General features: G+C 40.7%; 1 protein-coding gene across 15 annotated transcripts in view; it reads right to left on the bottom strand.

The window, feature by feature from the left end:
- Window positions 1-14885, bottom strand: part of CDC14A (cell division cycle 14A) — a 188864-nt gene that overhangs the window by 75763 nt on the left and 98216 nt on the right. For all 15 annotated transcript variants that reach the window (XR_006712541.1, XM_045478431.1, XM_045478425.1 and 12 more), the window contains 2 exons: window positions 11499-11586; window positions 3728-3958 (listed from right to left, as the gene is read on the bottom strand). Coding sequence is in view for 14 of the 15 variants with exons in the window: in XM_045478431.1 (XP_045334387.1) it covers window positions 3728-3958; window positions 11499-11586 (319 nt within the window). In the remaining variant the exon portion in view is untranslated. The remainder of the gene's footprint in view (window positions 1-3727; window positions 3959-11498; window positions 11587-14885) is intronic.

The following is a 14885-nucleotide window of genomic DNA, read 5'->3' as shown; positions in this document are numbered from 1 at the left end:
GATGTCACCACATGTAAATGTGACCTTCCCATACAAGAACTCAGCTCGAGGGGCGCCTGGGTGGCGCAGTCGGTTAAGCGTCCGACTTCAGCCAGGTCACGATCTCGCGGTCCGTGAGTTCGAGCCCCGCGTCGGGCTCTGGGCTGATGGCTCAGAGCCTGGAGCCTGTTTCCGATTCTGTGTCTCCCTCTCTCTCTGCCCCTCCCCCGTTCATGCTGTGTCTCTCTCTGTCCCAAAAGTAAATAAACGTTGAAGAAAAAAAAAAAAATTTAAAATAAAAAAAAAAAAAAAAAAAAAGAACTCAGCTCGATGTTAACAGTTCTGATTTAAAATTTTTTTTTTCAACGTTTATTCATTTTTGGGACAGAGAGAGACAGAGCATGAATGGGGGAGGGGCAGAGAGAGAGAGGGAGACACAGAATCGGAAACAGGCTCCAGGCTCTGAGCCATCAGCCCAGAGCCTGATGCGGGGCTCGAACTCACGGACCGCGAGATCGTGACCTCGCTGAAGTCGGACGCCTAACCGACTGCGCCACCCAGGCGCCCCTAACAGTTCTGATTTTAAATAAAAGTATAAAAACCTCTCCAGTATAAAATACACAGACACACTGTATTTTTTTTAATGTTAACATTCACACATCTAGGATATAATACAGACAATATCTGTAATAAGAATGCTGAACACAAGAAGTTTCATTTTTATAATTTCAGTTAGGTGACAAATGCTATCAAGAGAGATGCTGATACCCAAAAAAATGAAAACACTAATTCAAAAAGATACATGCACCCCTATTTATTGCAGCATTATTTGCAATAGCCAAGATATGGAAGCAACGTAAGTGTCCATTGATAGGTGAATGGATAAACAAGATGTGATTGATATACACACACATGCACACGAGCACACACACACCCACACACACACACTCTCACACACACTGGAATATTACTCAGCCATAAAAAAAGAATGAGCTTTTTTGCCATTTGCAACAATATGGAGGGACCTAGAGGGTATTATGCTAAGTGAAATAAGTCAGAAAGACAACATACAATTTCACTTAGATGTGGAATCTAGAAAACAAAAACAAACAACAAAAGTAGAAATAGAACCATAAATACAGAGAACAAACTGGTAGTTGCCAGTGTGGATGGAGGTAAGGGACAGCCAAAATGGGTGAAGGGGAGTGGGAGACACAGGCCTCTAGTTAAGGAATGAATAAGTCACAGGGATGAAAGGACAGCATAGGGAATACAGTCAATGGTATTGTAACAGTGCTGTGTGGTGACAGATGGTGGCTACACTTGTGGTGAGCACAGCATTTAGACTCGTCCAATCACTAGGCTGTACACCTGAAACTAATGTAACACTGTGAATCAATTATACTTCAATTAAAAAAAAAAAGATACTCAGTTTTAATGAAGCAACTATACTTCAATTAAAAAAAAAGATACTGAGTTTTAATGAATCAACTATACTTCAAATAAAAAAAAGATACTCAGTTTTAATGAAGCAACTATACTTCAATTTAAAAAAAAGATACTGAGCTTTAATGAAGCAACTATACTTCAATTAAAAAAAAAGATACTGAGTTTTAATGACAGCTTTGCATTTCTTCTCCCATGAATTTGTCAATCTAAGCATGACACACAGATCAGCTCTATGAGTTGGTAATCATAAAATTAACTGACTAGGAAATAAGGCCAAATTAACCTGAGGAAAAATACTGATTTTTATGACACAAAAATACATTTTAAAAAAGGGCATAGGAGTATCTCCTAAATGTTGGTAGCTGCTGCAAGGCCATCAGCTCTGGAGTTCCACTGATACTTGAAATGCGAGAAACGCAGGCTTCTTCTTGTGCCTGGGCGATCTTTACCAACATGAGCTGGAAAGGCAAAGTTGGAGGGTCCACGGCCCACACCCAGGGCAAACCAGCTCTCCACCACTGCGACCTGATCACAACTGAAAGCAGTCTGCAGGGAGCCAACGCGACACCCTCCTAACGGAGCCCCCCACACCATCCGAGAGACAGGACGTCCTGCCGGTCAGGGCCCCCCATCCTAAGAAACGGTTAGAGGCTGGGTGGAGGCTCTGTTGACGTGGATGAAGCCTGACACAGGGAACCCTCATGCAAACCACGTGCAGCTCATTTCCATCTCTCTGGGTCCCCGGCGAAACGCAGCTCCCCGTCGCCGCTCACATGTCAGCCAAGTACCTCCACCTACTCGAATCTTAAACATAGAAACAAAGGCCTACAACATGGTATTTCAATTTCTGTCAGCACCGGAGCCATGCTTGTCTGAATAAGTCAGTTAGAGCAGCACTAGGTACTTGAAAAGAACAGTACAATCAATCCCCAACACCTACTAGACAATTAGCATAAAACTCCACAGAAACCAGTTATCAGACTTAAAATCGTGACAGCAGCGCCACCCAGTGGCACTAGGAAATGCTGCATGTAAGGAACTAGACTCCATCCCAGGGTGGCCAGAGAGGTCTCCGGTCGCTCAAATCAAAGACCCCAGTGAAATACCTCACACCATGCTGGAAAATCTAAAATGGAATTTGAGGGGCACCTAGGTGGCTCAGTCGGTTAAGCGTCTGACTTGGGCTCAGGTCATGATCTCACAGTTCGTGGGTTCAAGTCCCACGTCAGGCTCTGTGCTGACAGCTCAGAGCTTAGAGCCTGCTTGGGATTCTGTGTCTCTGTCTCTCTCTGCCCCTCCCCTACTCACCATCTCTCTCTCTCTCTCTCTCAAAAATAAACATTAAAAAAAATTTTAATAAATAAGTAAAATGGAAATTGATCCTCCTCAGAGTCTAACAACCAGGCTTAGAGAAAATGTTATTTCATGTTTTCTGAGTAGCCAACACAAGGGCACCAGATAAGATGCAGAATGTATGTTCTGTAACATATTTGAAACATACTAAGAAAAAAGGATTCAATATTTATCAAAAATTCAAATTTAACTGGGCATCCTGTATTTTTATTTGCTGACTCTGGAAACCTCAGGGCTCCTATAATCTGAAGGACTCCTGCCCCAAAGTACCCACCCCTAGAGAGCAGAGATTCATTTATATAATCAAGTCTTTCAGTTCACTCAAAGAGGCAGGAACACATCTGCAGCAAGTAAGAGCTGGCTTACCCCAGGATGGTGCCATCCACTAGCAATGGGCAGGGAAGACACTCTGGTCCATTAGGCAAAAGACTAGCTAGAGAAGGGGGAAGTAGAGGGCAAAGTGGGGGTCCAGACGGCTGGGTCATAAAATGGGAGCATGAAATGTCAGATGGGTGGAGGACGGTAGAAAGGAGAGAGGCAGTTCTGGAAGAAAGAGGGAAAAAAAAAGCTAACAAATAAATAAATAAATAAATAAACAAACAAACAAACTAACTAACAACTCTTTCCTCTTGACAACTGTACTTATCTAAGCTGTTCCTGCCAGTGCATAGACCGTGCTACTGTGATTTCCCTCATTGTGGGGCCTGGTGTCAGTGAGCAGGGCTTGGTAAGGGAAGGCCAGAAAAAGTGCCTCCACCGATTATCCACATCCAGGCAAACCTTTCCTTAGGAAGGAATTATTTAAATGGGTTTGTGTTCCAGTTTTCTCAAACAAAATAAATTCATGTTCTTTTTCCTAAGACTCTAACTGGTTTTGTTTCGCACGATTTGCTGTTTTTGCCTCATCCCCTTGCAGAACCACAGTGACCACCAAGGCCTCACGCACCTTTGCAGTGAACCGCAATCGCCCCATCCGTGTTCTCGCAGATGTTCAGGAACCTTCGCACGATGTTGTCACTGGGCGTGCTGCCGTCTATGAAGAAGAGGTCATAGTGCTCGAAGCCGGCGTCTGTGAAGCGCTTTGCCTCATAAATCTTTTTGTTCAGCCTCACGACTGCAGTCACGTTATGCTTTTTGAAATAAGGAAAGTAGGCTTCAGGGGCGTGCAGAGGATAGCCTGAAGAGAAAACGGAGCTGTAAGCACAAGGCAGGCGTTCCACCTTACACACCCAGAAGCACAAAAGCCCTTCACAATAAAGTTCATGAATCTCAACAGAGCCTAGGAAGAAAGTGCATTTCCCAAGAGGTCGAAGCACATTCCTAAGGCAGCAGCAGTCTGAATAACTGGAAAAAAAAAAGAAGAAGAAAAAAACACACCACAGGAGAGGAAAAACCTTTTCTGAGTATTGGAAATAGCTCATGAAAAGTCAAACCTCCACCCATAGGATTCAACTCCTGGCAGCATACGTCTCCCAAACTGAAACAAGGAGCTTCTGGATGCCCTGGAATGTGCTCAGTAGGCCTGAAAAGATTCTTTGTGCTGTTTCTTCCACTTGACAAATACTTTTCAATTACAGTTAAACCTCTTTCGCCAGGGGATTAGTTTCCATCCATAGTGCAATCCGTGCCACAAAAGAGATTAATAATTAAGCACCTACCATGTGTAAGTAACCATCGCATATGACTTCTTTAAATTCTCAAAACAGCCTGTTAAGGTAAGAATAGTTCATCCCATTTAAGAGACTGAGAAACGAAAACAGTTTAATAATTTTTTGTAGACATTTTCTCTTTTGAAGAGTGGGGGTACAGGTAGTGAGCCTCTAAACCCCCTTTTGTTTCGAATGGGTCCAGCATCGTGTGAGTATTCCCAGGAGCTACAGACCTAGACTTGGCCAATCAACAGAGGTGACCCCTGGTGGCTTTGGCCACTGCAGCCCTTGCCTCCAGCCCCAGCTACTAACAGGGGACTCATTTCTCAGCACCCAGATTACCGCATCTGGAACTTCTTCAGGGTTCAAGGACTCACAGCATACCAGGTGAGACAATCTACTCAGAACTCATTCAGGGTGGTGAGCCCCACACAAATGGGCAGCAGCAGCCTGCACAGTGAACCAGCAATGGCTGCCCTATGACCTTGGCTACATTTCTTGTTGCCTCAGACTCTGCCTGTGCTGGTCGTTTCCTATATTCTCTCGGCTGCGAGCCAACCCTCCCATGCTGGGGCCGGGGTCTGTGGATGGCATTTGCAGCTAGCTTCCTGTCAGTTCAAAAAACAGGAGGCATGAAGCACAACCAGAGTGACTGGAGGCCAGAGGAAGGAGAAGGGACTTCCCTGTGGGGGCCAGCAAGGCTTCAGCAGCAGAACACAGGAGCGGCCAGAGCTCCCAGCACCAGGCTGCAGCCCAGCCCCTACGTATCTGCTCCTCAGCCCCCAGTTGCAAACACCAGCTGGGCAGCATTCTCTTCCCAGCTCCCGATACCAGCCTGGCTGCCCTCCCAAGACCCTGGCTGCCGGTGACCTCACTTTCTCCCTTTTTAAAGGCAGTAGCTGTTTCCTCCATAACATTCTGGTTTCCTCAGTGTGGTCCTTTTCCTGTTTAGCCTTCTCTGTAACGAATCCCTTGAATGAAACTTACTCCGTTTGAAATGGTGTGGTTTCCATTTCCTTGTCTGGACCCTGCTGAGACGTGATCTCCCTTGGATCCTGTTCATTTTCTAGGCCTCACTCTCCAGCCTTCCCTTGGAGGCTGTGAGATCCCCAGCGTAACCCCACGCAATGCCTTTTTGGTTTAATTTACCAGAGATGGGTTCTGTTAGCTGTAACCAAGCCCTAACTGGTCTACCTGGCCAAGGTCACACAGTGCATGGAGGCAGAACTGGAAGGCAGGTCGAACTAATCCACAGCCCAGATACGTCATGTTTACAGGCCATGCTGCTTCCGAGCAAACAGGTAATACAGGGCTTATTTTCCATCTTCAGTATAGAAGCAGTAACTTACACACACACACACATTTAGAGAGAATGGGTGCTTTTCTACTTGGAAAAAACAAATCTGTTTTCCTACCAGGCTCAACTTATTTTCCAGCAACAGATTCACAGCCTAAAGGAGAAAAGAACTGTGGTCGGTAGAAGGAAACAAGAGCTTTCCTACCATGGAAGAACGGGAAGAAGAGGACTCACAAACCTATGGGAAGCCTTCCCTTGGTGTGGTAGGCTGATGAGCACTTCTGACCCTGGGTTCCTAGCATACCTGGTACCTCCGTGATGGCACCTGTTACCTGATGTGCTATGGCTGGTTTAGCGTCAATCCCCTCCCCTCCTCTGCCAAGACTGGAAGAATATTTCTTTTCACGTATTAATTTCCATCAGGAGTAAATGGCATTATAGATAATATACCTAAACCAACTATTAAGAGAAACTATGTGTCCATTTGGATAAAAAAAAAAACCAAAACACTGGACAGTTATCCAAATATGGCAATAGGATACAGAAATAATGATAATGACAATAATCATAACTAACATTTACTAAGCACTTACTCTGTGCCAGGCACTAAACTTAAGTGCTTCAGATAGGTCATCTCATTAAACCTTGCAATTAGCCAATTACTGCTGCCTAGAAAAGTGAACGGGCTCACACACACAGCTGGTAAGAGAGGCAGTATCTGAACCCTGGCAGTCAGAATCCAGGGCCTGTGCTGGGGCCGATTTCAAGTAAGATCCAACCTGATTCTATCTGTTAGGTCTCCAAATAAAGGAATATTACATGAACATTAGAGGCTGCACTTCCTAGAGCTGGTGAGCATGTTTCTTTAAAATCCCTCAAACTCTTTCAAGTCAGCTGTAACCAATGACAATGACAATATCCTACAACCTCTGAATAACTGTGGGTATTATCACTGCATTTGGGACTGATTTTAGCAACGTGCAGAACGGAGCATTCATCAGCACCGTCCTCTATTTGGCCGCTAGATGGCGCCCTGGCATCAATAAAGCACAGGCAGAGCCCAAGAGCGGAGTGAAATCTGAATTTCAGAGCAGAGAGATTTAAAATTCATCTCTTCCCAGCCCCTCATTTAAAGCTGAGAAACTGAAGAACAGCAAAGGACTAGTCCACACAGGCATTATTAAGAGTAAAAAACCTCAAAATGGGCAGGCAAATGTAGGACGCGATAAAATATGTTTATTAGGCCAATTAATGAGAAAAATGTAATCAGAATATCTGCTATCTAATAAGCACCTATTATGTGCCTGACGCTGTGCCAGACACTTCATATAATATCTCTAATCTTCACTACATGCCTGCATTGTGCATCCTATTCCCCCTCGCCCCCCCCCCCCCCCCCCCCTCCATGTGGTATACAAGGAAACTGAAGCTCGGAGAAGTTGACGGGGTCTGGGAAGTTCACACAGCCAGTAAGGGGCAGTCAGGCTCCATGGCCCAACTGTGCATACCTGCTTCTGTCATGAAAGGATCAGGGTGAATCGGCTTCAAATTGTTGCAATTCCCTCTCAAGCTTTCTCTCTGTTCTTTTTCTTTTCTTTTTTTTTTTTTTTTTTCTGGTTTTTTTTGTTGTTGTTGTTGTTGTTTTGTTTTAAATAGAGATAAGAAGGGCATTGCCATCAGAGAGTTTGGGGGATTTTTTGGAAAACTGGAAATCCGAAATACGTTTAATTCTACCACTATATTATTCACGAAGCATCTCAAATTTAAGCAAAAAAAAGGTAGAGCTCAACAACAACAACAAAGGTAAGGGCCCTTCTCTCCCTCACCATCAAAATAATGTGAACCAAGACAACTGTAAAAATTGTATTTTCTCTCTGTGGACACAACACACACTTGAGACTCTTACAATGCATTCTGCCCAGATCCCAAGATTTAAGGGCTTCTTTTGTTACATCCTAACAATGGCTATTTGAGTGTTCATTTTTTTAAAATCTACCTTTTCTACTAACAAACCCCTAAATGACTTTCAGCCTCCTCAGGAAACACAGAGTTTCTCAATTAAAAAAAAAAAAAAAGCACCCAGATTACACTGTAATTGGATCAAGTTTATTAATCCCATCACACAATTATTTTCTTAAGCTCAAAAAACATTTACAAAGTAGTTAAAGCCCTTTTACAAAAACTACAATGAAGCTTCTAATGAATATCAGATCTTAAAATGGGGAGTCCAGCAGAGTATCAATATTTACCAATGACAGCCTTAAGTGAGAATGTTCTAGGCATCATAAAAACCAAGAAATACTAGGTGAGCAGCCCTTTCAGAACTTTTTTTCTCGATGTAAGAGGGTACAATATATGCAGGGGGTGGGGCGGAAAGATGTAGATAGAGCAATATTTTAAAGGGCTTATTTCTAGATTATATAATTACAAGTGACTTTCCTTTATATTGCTTAAATTTTCTGTAGTGAACATGTACTTCTTCTGTAATAAGATGAAAAAGAACATAGAATTTGGAATCAAAGAGACCTGTATTTGAATCCATGCACTGCCACTTTCTGGCTGTGTAACCTGGGCAAGTCAGGTAACTCCTCTGAGCCTCTATCTTCTCTTCCATAAAATAACTACCACCTCCCCCAGAGGGTGGTTCTGATTATTATGAAGATATGTGCACAAAAGGCTTAGCACCATTCCTGGCATATAAGCAAATGGTAGCTACAATTATTTCCCAGTATTACAATATGCAACCAAAAAGAATTTTTAAAGATTTTTGACAATTAAGGAAGTACAGTCTTCCCTTTATAAAATAGACAAGACACAGGGATGTAATAGACAGCGTAGGAAATATAATCAATAATATTGTAACAACTTTGCATTATGACAGATGGCAACCAGACTTAACGTGATAACCATGTCCTAATGTATAGAAATATCAAATCACTATGTTACACACCTAAAACTAATACAATATTATAGGTCAACTGTTATTCAATTTAAAAAAGTTGTCACATAAAATATTCATAGCCTTTTATATGCTGATTCTACTACTTAAGAATTTAGAGAAGAAATGAGAACTACAAAGAAAATGCATGAATGTGTTTGCCAACCATGACAGTTTTAAAAAGAGAAAAACTGTAAATAATGTAGATTTCATTCAAAAAGTAATTAGTTAACAGCATTATGGCACATTGCTGAATAATATACAATGCAGTCATGGAAAAGTATAATGAAAATCTACATTTACTACCATGGAAAGAAGTCTGTAATATGTGAAGTGAAAAAAGCTGATATGAGACAGGAATCATGATGCTATACTTATAAAGAAAGAAAGGTTTACTTTTATAAGTGTGTGTGTGTATTCCACTGGAAGAGGGGGAAGTGTGTGCAAGCAAACACAGAGAAGCAGATGGAAAGAAAATTAAAACGCCTATTATCCCACCACCAACTATTAACCCTTGAAAACTTGGGTAGAATTACAGGTCATTTTTATGCTTTTTTATTAATTCATCTGCATTTTATTTTTTCATATGTGTTACCTCTCAAAATATTTTAAATGATTCTTTCCATTACACCTCTCATCTTCTCTTTAAGAAAATGTCACAAGGGGCGCCTGGGTGGCTCAGTCTGTTGAGCATCTGACTTTGGCTCAGGTCATGATCTCTTTCACGAGTTTCAGCCCCACATCAGGTTCTGTGCTGACAGTGCAATGCCTGGAGCCTGCTTCGGATTCTGTCTCCCTCTCTCTCTGCCCCTCCCCTTCTCTCACTCTGTCTCTCTCTCTCTCTCAAAAATAAATAAACATTTAAAAAAAAATTTTTTTAAGAAAAAGAAAATGTCACAAAACATGTGAATCTTAAATAGCAAAACTCTTTCAACTTTGTCAAATGAACACCCGCTGACAGAGCCACTACTGAAACCATGCACCTACCAAGATGTTCTGGGTCTGAGTCAGATTGTTTTGCACAGGAGGCCAAAGGTAAGTGTAATCAATCCTGTCTTGAAAGACCAACCACCAGAAAGCAGTTTCCCTGGGCACATAACATGTTAGTCCTAACAGCCCTCATGACAGAGGGTTAGTTAGTCAATGTCTGGAGCAAAGTTCATTAGCAAATTCATGAATGAGAAGATGTAATTCTGGCTTCAGTACAGAGGCCTCCTATTTGAGAGCTTAAGTCTCTAGACCCGCCTTCCCCATCACAGGGAAAGCATGATTCAAGGAGAGTTCCCTGGAAGGTGTGTCATGGGCGTGAACTGAGGAGCACATGTGTGGGAGTGCAAACAAATTAGCAAATCTAAACGCATGAATAACAACGTACAATGAAACTAGAGTTTAGAATTAATACTTGGGATGACGTGGCATTCCTGAGTGGCTCAGTCGGCTAAGTGTCCAACTTTGGCTCAGGTCATGATCTCAGGGCTAGTGAGTTTGAGCCCCTCGTGGGCTCTGTGCTGACAGCTCGGAGCCTGGAGCCTATTCAAATTCTGTCTCCCTCTCTCAAAAATAAATAAACATTAAAAAAAATTTTTTTTAAATACTTACGATGATGATAATGCAGAAAGAATAAATCTCAATCAGGGGTTTTTGGATTATGTTCCTTCAAAACACGGATGTTCCACTGAGAACAAACTGAGGGTTGATGGGGGGTGGGAGGGAGGGGAGGGAGGGTGATGGGTATTGAGGAGGGCACCTTTTGGGATGAGCACTGGGTGCTGTATGGAAACCAATTTGACAAAACTTCATATATTGAAAAAAAAAAAAAACACTGATGTTCCAGAGCTGTGAGCAGATAAGGAGCTATTGTGTTCATAAGTGCAATTTTTAAATTTTATGTACTCCTCCCATAAATTATCCTTAAATCTTTGGTGCCTATCAATACTTGTCTTCTAGGAAGGTAACAGATGAAAATAAGTAGAAAATAAACATTAAAGGGAAAACTCACGTAGCTGATCATATGTCATTCAAGAGGCTTATTTTTTTGTTTTGCTTTTTTTTTTGGCGTCCTGAGTATGTATGCCCCTGGCTATACCTATACTGCAAATGAGTAACTTAATGACTGTCAGCTAGAAAAGTATTCTTGGCATCATAATGGAACTAAATAAATAGATCAACATTTATTTGATGTAATAAATAATAAAAAAATAAATAGATCAACAATAAATAGATCACTAAATAAATAGTGGCAACATTTAGAAGCCAAGCTCTGGGATGGAGTACTAGTTTCCCCATTACTCTGGACAAAACCCTACTCATAAGCCTCCGTTTCTTCCTCTGCAAAATGGAGATAAATGTACCTATACCTCATAGAGGGTTGAGTGTGCATTAAGGGAGATAATGCTGTGATTAGCTAGTAACTAGTGCACAGAAAGCACTCAATAAATGACACCTGTTGACACCACCATCGTCATTACTGTGCCACATGATGTTCCCCAGAGCATACCTTGACGTAGCATCCCACCACCAAATCTCAGAACAACGGACAAAGTGCAACAATCTGCTGATTGGTTTGACCAGTTTGCTTCTCAGATTCTTCTTTCATAACTGGGTCAGGCAAAGTGAGCATCCTATTTATGGCAATCTAAAAATTTTCTAGTTTTTAAACAGTGATTATTTACCACCTACTAAACTATAATACTTAACACACTAATTACTACTGTTCAATTTTTGACTAATAGATATTCTTTGGAGACTATTATCAAAAGAAAGGATTATCTGAAGAAATTAAAGAAGATGAACTGAAATAAATGTTTGGATGGTAAAGTAAAGAAAAACCTACCATTTTCAATTTTGCTTTTTGGATGTGGTCCACTAAATGCTAAAAATTTTCCTGGAACAATCCAGTTGAAGTCACCATTTTCAACTCGCTGGCAGAATTTTGTGAGAAAAGAGAAGAAAAATATTTTATAATTCTTATACAACTTAGGAAACCCTTACAAACAAAACTGGTTTTTACTCTGTTAGTACTATTGGACGTACATGAAGACAAAGTAATATAGCTTAAAATAAAAACATGCATCTGATTCTCAAAATTATATTTCAATACACTTCAGAAAAAGTTTTCTGTAGACTGTATGAAAAGTTAGGAAAACTTTATTTAAAGTGGGGGTACTTTGCTTAAAATAATTTTGTGTCCTGGCTACTCTGCAATGACATGAGATGAAAACAAATATTACTTGTCCCTGCAATAAATAAAAGGGCAAGAAGATAAAGGACAGAAAATATAAGCACTTTCTATGAACATGGTAAACATATTTTAAAGAATGAAAAAAAATTATAAATATCAGGGTCATAGTGAACACACTTCCATTTTTTTTTTTTTTTTTTTTTTTCTGTTTTTATAGGTGGCTACTGTTGTCAGGGCTGATTTTTAGACTGGGAAACAGAAGGAGACAAGAGTGAGAACAGAGGATCATTAAACCCTCAAGGTATACCACAAACTCAAGTCAGCCAAGGTCTATGGCAGGAGTGGCAAACCCAAACAGCGACACGGGTCTGACAAGAGACATAAATAAAGGAAGGTGCAGGGCGCCTGGGTGGCTCAGTCGGTTAAGCGGCCGAATTTGGCTTAGGTCATGATCTCGCAGTCCGTGAGTTTGAGCCCCGTGTCGGGCTCTGTGCTGACAGCTCAGAGCCTGGAGCCTGTTTCAGATTCTGTGTCTCCCTCTCTCTGACCCTCCCCCATTCATGCTCTGTCTCTCTCTGTCTCAAAAATAAATAAACGTTAAAAAAAAATTAAAAAAAAAAAAAAGGCAGGTGCTCCTCAGCTCTGGCTAATTTAGTCACCTTGCAGGAAAGGCTAACTGAATGTGGCTGATTTTCTGAATGCATTTTCAGGTGAAATCTCTCTGTATGTAATGTTGACTATTTTAAGTTTTTAAATATTATGAAACTAAATAAAACACACCTGCGGGTTGACTTTGATCATCACTTGTCAACCTCTGGTCTACACTCTCTACAAGATCCTCAGAAAAGGCCTGAAGACCAGCATCCTCCCACTGCTCCATTATCTCCTCCACTGTCTTCCCTTCCCAACATGCCTCTAAACCCATGGAACACTGGGGCAGGGCTGAGGGTACCCAACATTTTGCAGGGAATTAGGACATATCTGTGCAATGCATCATAAAATACATGTGTTGCTTCTCCACATAAGCATTCTTTAGCCCACCTGCAAACCGCCCCCCCCCCCACCAGGCCCACCTTCTCCTCCCCATCTCTACCCTCAGGGCTCTCTAGCACTGCACAGATACCTCCCCAGGCTGGGAAGGAAGGCAGTTCTCTTTACTGGGCCAAGAGTATCCATTAAAAAAGCTCTCTCCTCCACCACTACATGGCAAAGACCTCAATGGTAGGAATATTTATCAAATACAGTCTACACTCTACCACAGGAGCTCTTAAGTATTTGTTAAATTAATTGGGAGTAATGCTATCAAGGAAACCTGGAACCTCTACTTTATTTATACTACCATTATCATTTCCCATTTTCATGAAAATCAAAAGTTAGCTGTACAATTTCTATGTTTCAAACGAGATGTTTCTTTCTAGTTAGCAAAAGTTATAAAAATGAAACTTTTCATGACACTATAAATGTCTGAATTGTGTTCATCTAACTGTAATAAATATAATATCCCCATAATGCCAGAAATAAAATCTTAGGAATACTGTGAGTAATATCACATGCCAAGTTATATCTCAGGTATAACTATCTATTTATAACAATTTGAATAAAGAATCTAATACATAGCTCTATGATAATTAAACTTTTTCTTGTTTAAAGAAAGCAGTCTCTAATGTTCCAATATCCCTTTTAAATAATTAATAAACTTAAAACATTACTTAAAAATTCAAAAATAAAAGTATGCTCTAATCATCAAAAGGCTAAACGCAATTCTTTATGAACAGTAAAAGAAAACAGGTTTCTACGTTCACTATTTCTGTATCCTTGACCACTAGGTAAGCCTAGGTAAATATATTGTGTTACGTCTGTTAATTTGGATTACAGACATCCATTTGGTTAAACAGTAACCTTTTATAATCAATCATATGGAGAAAGGCAATGGACTCACTAAGATACATTCACTCACAAAACCAAAAGAATACGTTTGCAAATCTGCCTACCCAAAAAGATAAACATTAGGTAATACTAGACTATATTCAGTAGCCTGGATAAGGCTGATGGAGTAAACGAAATTTGGGTCTCAGATCCAAATCTGAAAAAAAGTTAATAAGGAAGTTACAGCTTTTAACTGACTAATGTAACATAGGCTTACTTTGTTAAGGTTCCCAAATTAATATTTGTGCCTTCTATCACAGTGAATGATACAAATGTCAATATTTATCAATAATAAAATATTTAAGATGACACAAATTGGTTTTCTAATTAAATACACACACACACACACACACACACACACACACACACACACACACTTCAAAGAAATCTAAATCAGACAGGAACTTAAGGTACTTTCCAACCCTACCACATTTTATAAACAAACATCTCAGCAAGGGTGAGGCAAGAGGATGGTTTTACCGCTTACATCCCAAAGCCTACAGCCTACCAAGTACTACTTAGGAAAACCACACGTTCTTCACTATAATAAAATTTAAAAAAAAAAAAAACAAAAAAACTGAATTCCTGAAACTGATACATTTAAATGTTAATATTCACTTTACTACAGGAGTCTTCAGTCTACAAAAGATTCGCCAGGTTTCTTTGAAATAGTTAACTGTGCTGGTGCATTTAAAATATCATCTGAGGGGCTCCTGCGTGGCTCAGCTGGTTAAGCATCTGACCCTTGATCTCTGCTCAGGCCTTGATCTCAGGGGTGTGAGCACAAGCCCTGCCCAGTTTGGAGCCCACTTTAAATAAATAAAAAAATAAATGTTTGGAAAACAAAGAACTCAAAGTTGCTTACAAAAAAGTAAATAGCAGTATTAAAACTGAAAAAATAGGGGCGCCTGGGTAGCTCAGTCAGTTAAGCATCTGACCCTTGATCTCTGCTCAGGCCTTGATCTCAGGGGTGTGAGCACAAGCCCCGCCCGGTGTGGAGCCTACTTTAAATAAACAAACAAACAAACAAACAAACAAACGTATGTTTGGAAAACAAAGAACTCAAAGTTGCTTACAAAAAAGTAAATAGCAGTATTAAAACTGAAAAAATAA

This window comes from Leopardus geoffroyi, chromosome C1 (genome assembly GCF_018350155.1).
Source record: "Leopardus geoffroyi isolate Oge1 chromosome C1, O.geoffroyi_Oge1_pat1.0, whole genome shotgun sequence".
In the NCBI taxonomy this organism is placed as follows: domain Eukaryota; kingdom Metazoa; phylum Chordata; class Mammalia; order Carnivora; family Felidae; genus Leopardus; species Leopardus geoffroyi.
This window is presented reverse-complemented; position numbering and strand designations above follow the sequence as displayed.